The 12694-nt window shown below is 36.4% G+C and overlaps 1 protein-coding gene across 1 annotated transcript; it reads right to left on the bottom strand.

Moving 5' to 3' along the window:
- Positions 1-8938: 8938 nt before the first annotated feature.
- LOC116341327 (keratin-associated protein 19-2-like) lies at positions 8939-11689 on the bottom strand. The gene is made up of 7 exons (XM_031768308.1): positions 11642-11689; positions 11417-11492; positions 10693-10791; positions 10475-10486; positions 9717-9745; positions 9232-9355; positions 8939-9141 (listed from the first exon to the last, which is right to left on the bottom strand). Exons 1-7 carry the CDS (start codon positions 11645-11647, stop codon positions 9134-9136), a joined length of 354 nt encoding a protein of 117 aa, XP_031624168.1. The 5' UTR covers positions 11648-11689; the 3' UTR covers positions 8939-9133.
- Between the last annotated feature and the right edge of the window lie 1005 nt (positions 11690-12694).

Below are 12694 nucleotides of genomic sequence, written 5' to 3'. Positions count from 1 at the left end.
ATGCTGCTGCTGTTGCTGTTTTGTGTTCCTATATTCTCACTCTCGACGAATTGCTTTTTGGTTGTTGAGTTGGATGGTTTACTCCTATATTTTTTGTCTTCTAAACGAAGTGTAGTTCCACACACTCTACGCGCGAATGGTAGAGATATTTTTCGATTTTGTGTGCAATGTTGTTGCGTCACAGCAAAGTGTGTTGAGTATCGTGTGAATTCATCCACGAAAATGAACACGAACAAAAAAATAACAAACAAATGAACGGAAAGAAAATAATAACAGTAATGAATGTGAATGGGCGCACCAACAGCACCGATGATGACGACAACGACGAACACCTGATACGAAGATTACACATACACCAAAGCTCGTCGTACTCATCCAAACAAAAACCCGAAATTGCGAAGCGAAATGTAACATAACGTAATGAAAACGCACACATTACGAATCTTTTTCGCAAGAACACCGAGCAAAAAAAAAAAAAGAATACGAAAATAATTGTGTGTGTGTATGAAATGGCATCATTACATCTGAACATCCTAATGCCATCCATTCGTCTAAATGAAAAACTATTGGCGCAAATGGGAAAAATCAACAGCTTAGGCGTCTTATAAATGTACCAAATATATCGTTGCATTAATAGCGTCACATTCATTCTCGCACACTCGATCTCTATATGAACAGCAATGGTGCAAAAACAACATGGTTAGAACAGCAACAGCATAATCGTCGTCATCATATCGGATTGCTGTACAGAGACGCGTCTCATTTGGGCATCACATGTACCAATCCTATACATATACTAGCTCTTTATCTGCATGTAAAGTTAGTTGATGTTGTCGAGAGCAGCTTTTTGTGAGTGAAAGAAGAACCGTTTTACATTGGAGCACTTTCACACACTTGATTTCATTGCTTATTTCCCATCACATTTAACACGTTTAAGCCAAACACAACATACACACATCAGTGTTCGTATATATTTATAACATTTGGTGTTGGCGAGCGAGTTAAAGATAGAGAGAGCAATGCATACGGATGCTCACTGATATCTAAAGCAAGCAAAAGCACACACATGTTATGTGTTGTGTTATGTTATAAACATGGAAATAAAGCAAAAAAAAACAACAACAACAACATATACCCGGACGGGCAAACGAACGACATGGCTCCTACTATTTTGAATATATTTACATGAGCCGTAACCAATGTTGGCCACATTATATTATTGAATGTATGCTAATTCTGCTATTCATTCTTTGGCTCTTTTGCTCTTTCGGATTTTGGCTCAGCACCATGATCAACAGACCAGGTACAATAGAGTGGGGCGGAAATCAACCCTTAATTCCGGACCGATGCGATAGCCAAAGCCTCTTGTCATTTTCAAGTGAGATGTGTGTGGGCGTGTGTGTGGTAAACATCTGCATAAAATCCACTCATATGATTTATAACATTTCCAAATTTGGAACTTAAGTTTTAAAGTTTACTTTAAAATTGTAAAACCAAACAAGCCGCCGGCCGTCATTCTTTAATTTAACGTAATTTTTAGGTTGTGATATATTCGGATCGATTGTACTAACAATGTGCTTTTCTTTTATTGAAATGTCATTTATCCACAACACACCACACTAATATATTGTTTGTACATTTGGCACATTCGGTCGGGTGGTCGATATGCTGTATCCGAGATTGAGACCGTGAGCCAAATATTATAATAACTAATGTGAAAACGTAAACATGCCGATGTAAAAACATGTTCCGTGTATTTTCAGATCTGTGTTTGTGTGTATAGTTCGCGCTGTAAAACATCACCTCCGATCACACACATATTCCACATGCCATACACATGTTCATTGTTTATAGAATGGTTGACATAAATATTAGATTACTTAATATTTATGCATGTATTTGGATGTGCATATGTGTGTATATAAACGTTTATTTACGAAACGCTTTAAGGCAAAAGCCCAACTTTTGGCTCTTGTGTCCCTGTATTCTGACTAATCTCCAAAAGAAAAAAGAACGAGAACGAACTTGAAACAACTGATGAAACATTATGAATGTAAAATGCATGCGACCGAAACACCGAATGTGTTAGATACTTTATAAAGTTATATACGCTTTCAAAGCGTTAAAATTATTATGATTATAAGTTAAAACTTAGAATCGAAACTTCGTTCCAGTTTTCATCCGACCAAATCTCTCTCTTGAAGAATGAAACTAGGTAAAACGTGTGAAACATGTTTTGTATGGATGTTTTTTTGTCATTTTCTTCCTCTCTCGCTTTTTTCTTTTGAAATCATTCACACTTAAAGCGCACAAATATATATATATAACCACAACGAACTGGATGGGGCACCTTTTAGATATGCCATGGTGAAATGAGTCTCACATACAGCCAATTTATAATATAAAAAGAAGAAAGCAGAAAAAATGTATATGCACGGGCTAACTCCTCTCGAAAGAAACTCGAAGGGGGAAGGAGAAGACGTGAAAAAAAAAACAATGAGAATTTTTCTTAAAGAGATTCAAAAATCCACAGTGATTGTGAGTGAATGAAGGAGAGAGCTAGTGAATGAGAAGCAGCAGCAGCAGCAGCAGCAGCAGACGTGCAACAATAGCAGATTGTATGTTGAGGCAACAACGGCCGAAATACCTATCGTCATCGAGTTCATGATGAATATACATTATGCATTAAGCTGTTTAACGTTGACTGAGTAATATATTTTAACCCATGAAGCAAAAGCTCTCGCAAAAATGCTATGCTTTACTCTTGCTGAATATTTATTCGTAATATATTGCAGTCACACTGTGTAGATGTTTCATCTAAATGTATGTATATACACACACTTCGATATTGTGTGTATGCGAATGAGATTTGAATGAGCACGCCGAGAGAGAGGGAGAAAGAGAAAAAAAAGAAAGATGTAGTTTTTGGTGCTACGACACACTTTGTGTATGATGTCGAACATCGACCATACCTACGATACTTGTGCGATTAATGTCGTTTGCTGTTGGTGTTTTATTATTATTGTTGTTTTAAGTTTCTTCATCGCATTTGGTCGGTTATAGGAATTGCTTTGGTCAAAATGGATGAATGGAGAATGAGCTTACGGCACTTGCCATAAATTAGATCATTACAGTCATACGACTCCACACTCTCTGTCCCGTTTCGATTCATTCACTCGTTCTGGCTGTGAGTGAGATCACCAGATGAACGACAACGTCAGACATTGAGCTTCAATGTTGACTACTTTTGAGCTGGTGGTATTATTTAGTGTGTGCATGACACAGGCACGAAGCAAATAAACAACAGCAACACCACACCGCCAGCAATAACAGCTGGCAATGATGAAGAAAATGGAATGGGGAATGATGAAAAGCAAGAGAAAGATAGATAGGTAGCGAGAGGAAGAGGCAAAAGATATACAGAGCGAAAAAGAAAATAGAGAAATGGGGTGTTAGTTTTCGCATATCTTTGATGTTGTTTGTGCTTTGGCCATATTGAATTGTTTAGCAAACGGCGCGCGTATATCTTGGAAACGACTAGCCATGGCTGTGCACATCAACCTATTTAATACGAAATAGCTTGATGACGATGATGATGCTGCTGCTGCTGCACACTGACTCTTACCACTTATACGACTTATGACAGAGTTGATGGTGCGGAGTGAAATGAAGATATCTTATACAGAATCTCGAATATCACACGAACGTCTTGCATCTCCGTCCAAACTTATATATGTATTCGAAATCGATTAGTGACACTTTCTCGGTTCTCCGGCCGTAACTCATCTTATTTAGAAACGTCTCTTACCTCGAGTATTACAGCACAAAATAGTTTATGCCACGCACCCTGACTATATCAAATATACATACATTCACACACAAACTATGGGCTTCATTTATATTTGAAATGTTATATCTCGGCAACCACCATCTATAATTTATTAAAGATGCATCCTACGCGACACCATTTATCATAAAATTATCGAAAAGCGTTATAAATTATAGATTTTCTCCCATTTTTGATGATCTAAATGTTGTGGATCCTTTTGCATTGACTTTGCCCGTTTGCCTGTTTCCCTCATCTCATTCTCATCGAATTTATATGGTTTGGAAAATGCTTGCCGCTGGGCTCTTTCTATCTCCATTTCACTACAACAACTACGTTTGAACGTGTGCAAAGCGTGTTTTGTTTTAGTTGGTGTTGCTGTTGTTTTAGGTATTTATACGTGTTCTTTTTTCTTTGTTTATTTCTTCATTCATAAGCACTGATGATGATGACGACGTCGACGATGTTGAAACTTTAAGTTTTTGAATATGGATCGTGTCAGCTCTTGCATATTTTTCGTTAAACGATTTCATTGTTCCATCCTTATTGCTTCAGTCGACATTGATGACTATACGCATTTAACATGAACTATATTCACGGTATTTCGTTCATTCCTTTCGTAATAGGAGAGCGAATGTTCTAGTGTAGTAAAAATTTCTTCCGTTTTCAACGTGTTTTTTTTTATATTCACTGCAGGAACACCGCGCACAACCTTTGTATGCCTCTTTAAATTGCCATGGCTGATTTGCTCGAGTGCAGATAAAAGTTTTGAGCAAACAACACGGGAATCGGATTTTCTTTATGTTGTTTTCATTTTTCTTCTTTTTTCTCTCACTATCGTTTGCTATTTTTCTCTCTCACACTCTCAAACGTTTTTTTTTTTTTTTTGCTTTTGTCCATTTCTCTGTATAAAAGGAGATGGTTCACAGGCTTTCTCTGGCATTCTTTTTCTCTTATTTTCCGGTTGTGTTTTATTTCTTTTCTGTAGTTTTTTATTTTTATTTTTTCTCTTTTAGTTCAATGGTACATCTTTTTCTTTCCGGGATTTGTGATGTTTGAGTTTATGGGAGCGTTTGAATATGAAAGCGGCCAAGACAGATTTCTATTTCTCATACATATACACATTTCTATTGCGCTCTCTGTGTGTGTGCTCAAGTTTTTAATGTCTCGTTCGCGATATTATATGCGCGCTCTTGTCCGCGTTCGCTGCATTCGTTTGGTGTATGTGTGTGTGTATGCTTGTGTCGTAATTGTAATCAAGATTTACGATTGTTTTCCATTATTGCTGTTGTTCCACACTTTTTCATTATAATTAATGTTCTATTCTCTTCGCCATGCTTGTCCTATTCTTTTGAAATGGCTCGTACATACAAAAAAAAGAGTGTGTAAAGAACAAATAAAAAAATGCTGCGGAATGACTGCTTGTTATAAACACCGATTTTCTACGTTCGAAGCAAAGAGTGGCATTGGGGGCATTTATATAAATGGCCACCAGCAACACGGAGGCAGAGGCGAATACAGGAACCGACAGATGAAATGAGGAGAGATAGAGAAAGACAGACAGACAGATAGAAAAAAATAATCGGCTACAATTCTGGACAGAATCATAGAAAGAGAAAATAAGAATCGAGATAAATTGAAAAATTTATTAATCGGTAGAACGCAATTTTTCTGCTTTCAAAAAGTTTTATTTCGCTAGATAAGCCAGACCGCGCGCGCTCTCCTCCATACACATACACACAAAAGGATAGGCGATCGGAAAAAGTTCGTTTACGTATGAAATAGACGATGATGCGAGCATACAAGGAACAACATGCACACGTAACCATCGTCTGAATACCTAATAACAGTAATAATGGCTTTAGTTTCTTCTCTCGCTGTCTATCTCATTCTCTCCATTCATTTATTTGGAGTATGTGTGTGTATATATGAGTGTTTTGTGCGACTTTTTTCCCGGTGCTTTTTGTCGGAAACTTTTTGCCCTTTAACGAACAAAAAAATCCGTTTGCACATACGAATATGGTAGCAAAATATCAGGGCAGAACATTTACGATTATTATGATTATTACTATACGTCTCCATTTGTTGATGTCAGGCGAGCGAACGAGTTGTTGGCAAACGTGCACCCGAAATTCCTTGTTATTTCCCTCAAATTGCTGTTGTGTGAAAATCTAGTCAGTAGTTTAAAGAAATCGCCGTTTTTTTTGTTGTTTACCGCTGTTAGTGTTGTTGATATTCCAGAAAGCGGGCACTTTTTTTTTCATTCATTCACTCTCTGTTGACTCATCTAATAATCATAATTTTTGGTGTGCCATTGTGTTCGTGCTGTTGATGCATTTTTGTGGGTTTTTTTTCTCGCTGTTGGCTTGAAATTTGGTGTGTGTGCGTATGTGAAAGCAATAAAAAAAAATTCTCTCATTTATTTGTTTTATTCATTTGATTCGCTCGTTCATTCTCGTTCGCATTCTCTTTCATTGAGTTTTTTTCGCATTCGTCCTCTTGGTGTGTACGGGATGTTTCTTATTTCATGTTTGTTCTCTCAACATAAATTGTGTACGTTTGTTCCATTGTGTAAATACACATACACATTCCAGTTTGCTCAATCTTATGGGCAAAAGTGGTATTCACATACTCACACTTATACACCAAAAAAGAGAGAATTAATTCACATAATTCCTAGTTTTACACATTAAACACGCCATTTTTACCAGAGGCTATTATAAAAGCCACTCTATATGTATCGCATTCTGATTCCGCCACATTGCGTTTGCCTTGAGAACAGTGCGCTGGTTGGTTGGTATGCCGTGCTCTTTCTCAGTTCTCGTTTACGTATTATCGTATAAGCGTTTTAAGCTTCGATTTATCCTCAGTTAAGTTAGTTGTAACGCTGTTTGTTAAAACGATGTATACATATCGCAATGACCATATATGGCTATGGTGCCCGGTTTTGACCCCGTTGCTCATTACCTAATGAGATTAGGCGCGTCCAATTCATTCTCACCATTCGTATATGCGCACACACACACACACACGATTTCATTATTATTATTATACACATGCCATGAAAGAAAGTATATTGCCAGTGGTTATTCTCTTTTGCTTGCTTACTTGTATGTGACATGTGATTAAACGAATTTATCCTCATGGACAACGGCATTTCTGTATTATATATGTTAAATGGTGTCTGGGAAATGCATTGTCCATTTTCGAATAATATAAATGGCAGGGTGTAGATCAGGATTTTTTGTACGCTCAATGACTTCACTAAAATCCATTTGAAAGGCACATTTTTGTAACTCACGCAATATAATCATTATCGGCTATTTTTTTCTTGGCTTTCGGTTTCACTCCATTGTTTAGCGGTCAGATATTCTTAATTTTCGGATAGAGGCCAATAAAAGAAAAAAAAGATTATACCGGCGAAAAAGATGAAGAAGGAATAGAATGTGAGTGGAAAAATTACTACTATTACAACGATATTAATAGTTGGAAATATGACATTAAAAACGGAATAATATTTCATTTACAAGTGATAAATGGTTATACGTTCAACACACATCGGGAGGCTATTTATAATTCCTTGTTTGTTAATTTTTTTTTTTTTTTGCAGAGAGAGAGAGAGTGTGTGAGCTGAACAAATACTGACCGGAATAGAGAATATGCTACGCGTCTACTCAACCGCAAATACTATGAAGCAACCCATAACACAAATACACAACATATTCAGATCCGAACCGAATGCCGTTTCGAAAACCAACCAAACCAAGGCATGCCATGCCCAAAATAATTTCAAATATTTTCGCAAATGATAATCCTCGTAAGCCGAAAACCATTCAAAAATATCACGATTCGGTTCCATTAGCAAAAGCCATTTGTTCGATTCGAATTTGTTGGCCAACGGGAAATAGAGACATTTCCAAATGGTATATTATACTAAAAAGATGCGAGCGCGCGCGTGTGTGTTAATACATATATGCATGCATGCAAGCCGGTGCGTTCCACTCTTCTTTTACTTTACGCTCAAAACTGCACGAATAAATGCGCACACAATGGTGCAAACCAAACAGAAAATTGGTTTGAATTTTCACACTATTTGCTTAAAATTTAATATTTATGAGAACGAGATGCCGTCCATTTAAGCGCTTAAATTTTAAAGTTAAATATACAGAAAAACGAAAACGGCAACAACAACACCATTAACAAGTTATACACCAAAACAGCCGATGCAAACCAAAAATTGTAAACTGTATTAAAGTCTAGCCCTCCGCACACAATTTACACATTACAGCCGAATTAACTTGAACGAAAATTTATGAACACAGCCGTTAATTACACACACACATACATACAAATTTGCATTTGAATATTTAACAAAATATTCACGGCGAATTGAAAAATAACGAAAATAAAACAACATGGCTCGCCTAACATACAATATACATTCAATTTCGATAATAATACACATGCAGTGACTAAAACTAAATGGTGATACAGCTGTTGTTGAATAACATTCTGTGGAAACACTTTTAGGAAATTTAATGCTCTTCTACCACGCATTGTTTATTGAATATAAATGTTAATTTTCCAAAAGGAAAAAAAAAACCTCACACACGACTACTACCAGACATTTTATTGCTAGTTTTGTATGTTATAAAACGATGATGATGGTTCTCGAACAAACAATCGTCGCACAAAATAAGATTCATTTTCTGACGCCAAGAGAGTGAACCGGAAACCCAAACCAACAACTAGCGCACATTTGTTATTTTCGAAATAATCCATTTTGAGTTGCAAAATTCAAAGGTTCGGCCTTTTATTATTCCCAAATGGCACTTTGAAAATGTGTGTGAGGGCAAATATTTTTGAGCATTAGTCACTGCGATCTGAACCGAACCAATGGCCAAATATCAGACCGAGAAGAGAAAGGGACGGCCAACGACTATGAATTTACATTACCTATTTGCGTTATGGATGCAAATATCTGTATATGTGTGACGTTTGGCCAATTGTTAATATGTCGAGAGTTTTTGTTGCTGTGATTTTCAATGTTCATGCCGAAATATTAGCAAAACGTATCTTTGGGATTAACGCCAATAAAAAATCAATAAATAATTGTTGCTTTTATGACCAACCAAAATTTTATTTGTTTCAAAATTTATTATCGTTCGGCACAATTCGACATAATAATGCATATAATTGATGACTAATGGCGATGGCGGGGCTCTTCCCTAACTAAAAAAAACACCAGCCGGAGCATTGTTTATCAAAGGCATTAAATTCGTCTAATGTTTGCCGTCAAGTGTTTAATTACCAGCCTTGAAATTTAATGGAAATTGTAAAAGTTTAATTTAAGATGCGAAAATAAAAAGTGACTGCAAAAAAGGTGATTACCATGAGACACTTACCATGGCTATAACCGCCGTAGCTGCGATAACCCCCACCATGTCCTCCATATCCGCCACCATGTCCACCTCCATATCCACCTCCATAACCGCTGCCGCCGTATCCCGAACCGCCTAAGCGAATGACCTTGTAAAATGAAATTAAAAATTTTAATGTGAAAAATAAAGTACATGAGCCGGTTTATTTGATGTTCTTAAAATGAGTGGGTATTCTTGCATGGTTTTGATCCAAATTATGCGATTTCCTGGTGTGTATGTCTTGTTTACCGTCCAAGACACATTACATAGACACTCACATAATCCAATTCAAAATACTAAAACAATGAAACTGAAATGAGCAGTGATGATGTTCTGCTTCAGCAAATATTATTTGTATGCGAGAGAGAGAGAGAGAGAGAGAATGTATGAATAATGTAGCTCACAAGCTCATTAGAGTCACGTTAAAAATATTTATGACTTATATCGGGTATTAAATGCTCGAAATTTACCTTTATTGTGCTGATGCCGCCACCATAACCTGAAAAATGTGCGAATTAAATTAATTATTACACTCAAACTTCGGTATGCTTTTGCTTTGCCTCTCAACAGCAGAACAAGACTGGATAAAGCTTAGAATAAAAAAGGGGAACATGGAAATGGACACAAATAAAGAAAATAAAAATACAGAGCAACATCCAAAACAGTTAAATGCTTTTCACTGTAGATTATAAAGACTATAAACTTTGTGCCATTCATTCAATTGACAGCACATCTGTTGACCCTCTTTTCCGATTTAGCGCAACCATTTCACTTCTTTTGCTGTTTTGTTTCTCTCGCCAACTCTTTTTTTCTCGTAACTCTCGGTTGCATGTGTCCGTTTGATGGGTAGTAAGTACTCCAACATAATCAACTACTTTTATATAATTTCAAATTCAAGTTTTTCATTTTCGTAAATCCTCTTGAAACTTGCAAAAGCGGTGCTTGAAAGTTCTGCCGACACACACACTCACAGAAAAACGGATTGCGAGGTTAATCTGTAATCTTCATCATACGCAACAAAAAAAAAGAGAGAAAGAGAGCGAGAGCGAAGGGAAAAAAGTTGACGGTCCACCATGCATACTTTGCCATAAACTCATTTTATACTCCGTAATGAGGATGTATTAACTGTTTGCGCGCCGTGCACGCTTTATGTGCTTTTCACCGTGAATCCGTTTCTGCTTTAATAGTTTTTAAATTTCAATCAAGTAATTCATGTCGCATTACTCACCACTGCTGTAGCCTGTGTCGTCAGGGTGTGTGTGTGTTTTTTTTTCATTCATCCGTATCAGTGGTTTGAGTTTTTTTTATTGTTGTTTGGTTCGTGCCGTGTTGAAAATGACAGAAACGAAATCAATTAGTAGTTGAAGAAATGTTTGAGTCATAAATTTTAGATGAAGCGCAACTTTTGTCGCAATTTGTCGATGTTGTTAAAAAGTGGGTACTTACCCCCACCGTTGTAACCACCACTGTAACCACCTCCGTAACCACCTCCGTAACCACCTCCATGAAAACCACTTCCATAATTAGAATATCCACCGTAGCCACCTTTTTCGAGAAATAAAATCAAGACTATTATCGAGACGGCCGTTTAAATATGTATTATATTCAAACTGTCAAAGACCAAATTCATTGTATACAAAACCTAGGGGCTTTTATCTTCAAATGTATACGATTTATACTCTAAATAGTGAACTATATTGCAAAATCATCTGTAATACGCGCAAATAAATGTGCATAACTGCATATATTTGGTGTATATTTCGTGTATATTTCGTATATATTTCGTCTATGGCATGTTTTTTTGTTCTCTTTTGTGCGGATCTTCTTCGATTCTGTGTAGCAATACTGTGTGTGTGTGTACACTGAAGTTTGAAATACATCTTATTCACTGGTATAGGCGAGAAATTTTAATCGTATATATGATGAATAGGACGTGAATATTGTGTATAAATTTGTATGAACGAATGATGAAAGCCCCTAGTACAAAACACAAATGGAAACCGCATGAATGCTTAATGTTCGATCAAAAGTACCCGCGGCACACATCTACCGCCGCCGCTATCAGTACCAATATGCGCATTTAATATCAATGCAAGACAATCAAAATAATAAAATAAACAAAATGACTGAACGAAAATACTAAATATACTAATAAATATTTGCTATTTACCGCCGCCAATGCCGCTTAAATAACCAGCCTGAGCATCGGCAACAAGAGCAATCAACACAGCACAAATGATAATAGCCTACGAAAGAAGGACAACGTTCGAATATTCATTAAATTTATTATATTGTATACACAATTACACATATATATTATGGGTGGATGAGAGTCGAGAAGAATGGATGGTAAGTTTTTTGAATGAAAAATAAAACGTGCAAATATCGATCTTACTTTCATTGTTTTAAAACAATACTTGAATGTACCACTTCTGAATGAGAAAACACGATTGAATGTTACCATCGATACGGCCCAGCTCTTTTATATAGTAAATCTCTATCTCTCATTCCATCCACACTCTCGCAATCCCTGCTCGAAAAGATGGAATTTTTGTAAAATTCACTTTGTGCTCACGACACAGAACAATAACAATTCGCCGCGTTCAAATAATCGGTAATTAATTTGGAATGCTCATTTAACAATGATTGCAGTAACGGTGGCAACATCAATGGTGTGGTAGTGGCGGTTGGTGATGCTGATAATTGACAGATTCATTCATTTACGGCATTCAATGGGGATTGGCACACACAATGGAGGAAATCATATTTAAAATGAAGTTATAATAAATGAATCGATTTGCTTCGCTAATTTCTGAAAATTGTGTAATCATTAAAAATCGCATCAATTAAATTACATATCTACTGCTGTGAATGTATAGAATATATTTCTATATGTATGTGTGTGTAAAATTGAATTTAAATGTGGTTTGGTTCATAGCATATTTCAATGTGTTCATTCAATGGACGTTTATCCTCATTCTTATTAATGGTCATACTTAACACAGCTGCTTTAACATTTATGGAGAATGTTACTTTTAGACACCTCTTTCAATTAGAGACCTCGTAGTCTCTAATTGGTTCAATTCACAGCTTTCTGGTTCATTCAAGGCTTTTACTCTCTCTCTCTCTCTCTCTCTCTCTCTCTCACTCTCTCTCTCTCTCTCGACCGATGATAAAAACATTAAGAGTGAACGAGTTCAGAAACAAAACCGCAAAAGATTTAGTGTTAAATGATAGAACTTGGAAGTTCATATCGGTGGAATTGAATGTTGTTTATTAGCGTGTCGTTGATGTATATGTGTACAATATACATATTTTAAATGAGCTCATGTTATCATTAACCTTTTGAAAATATGATATATTTCTTAGTCCGTAAAATCAGTGGTGATGAAAGGTCACTTATGAACAGACGGTGCATACTAAATGACGAAGCGCTCGCGCGCACATC

Source organism: Contarinia nasturtii, unplaced genomic scaffold (assembly GCF_009176525.2).
Source record: "Contarinia nasturtii isolate CC-2019 unplaced genomic scaffold, AAFC_CNas_1.1 Cnas_scaffold_695, whole genome shotgun sequence".
NCBI lineage: Eukaryota > Metazoa > Arthropoda > Insecta > Diptera > Cecidomyiidae > Contarinia > Contarinia nasturtii.
This window is presented reverse-complemented; position numbering and strand designations above follow the sequence as displayed.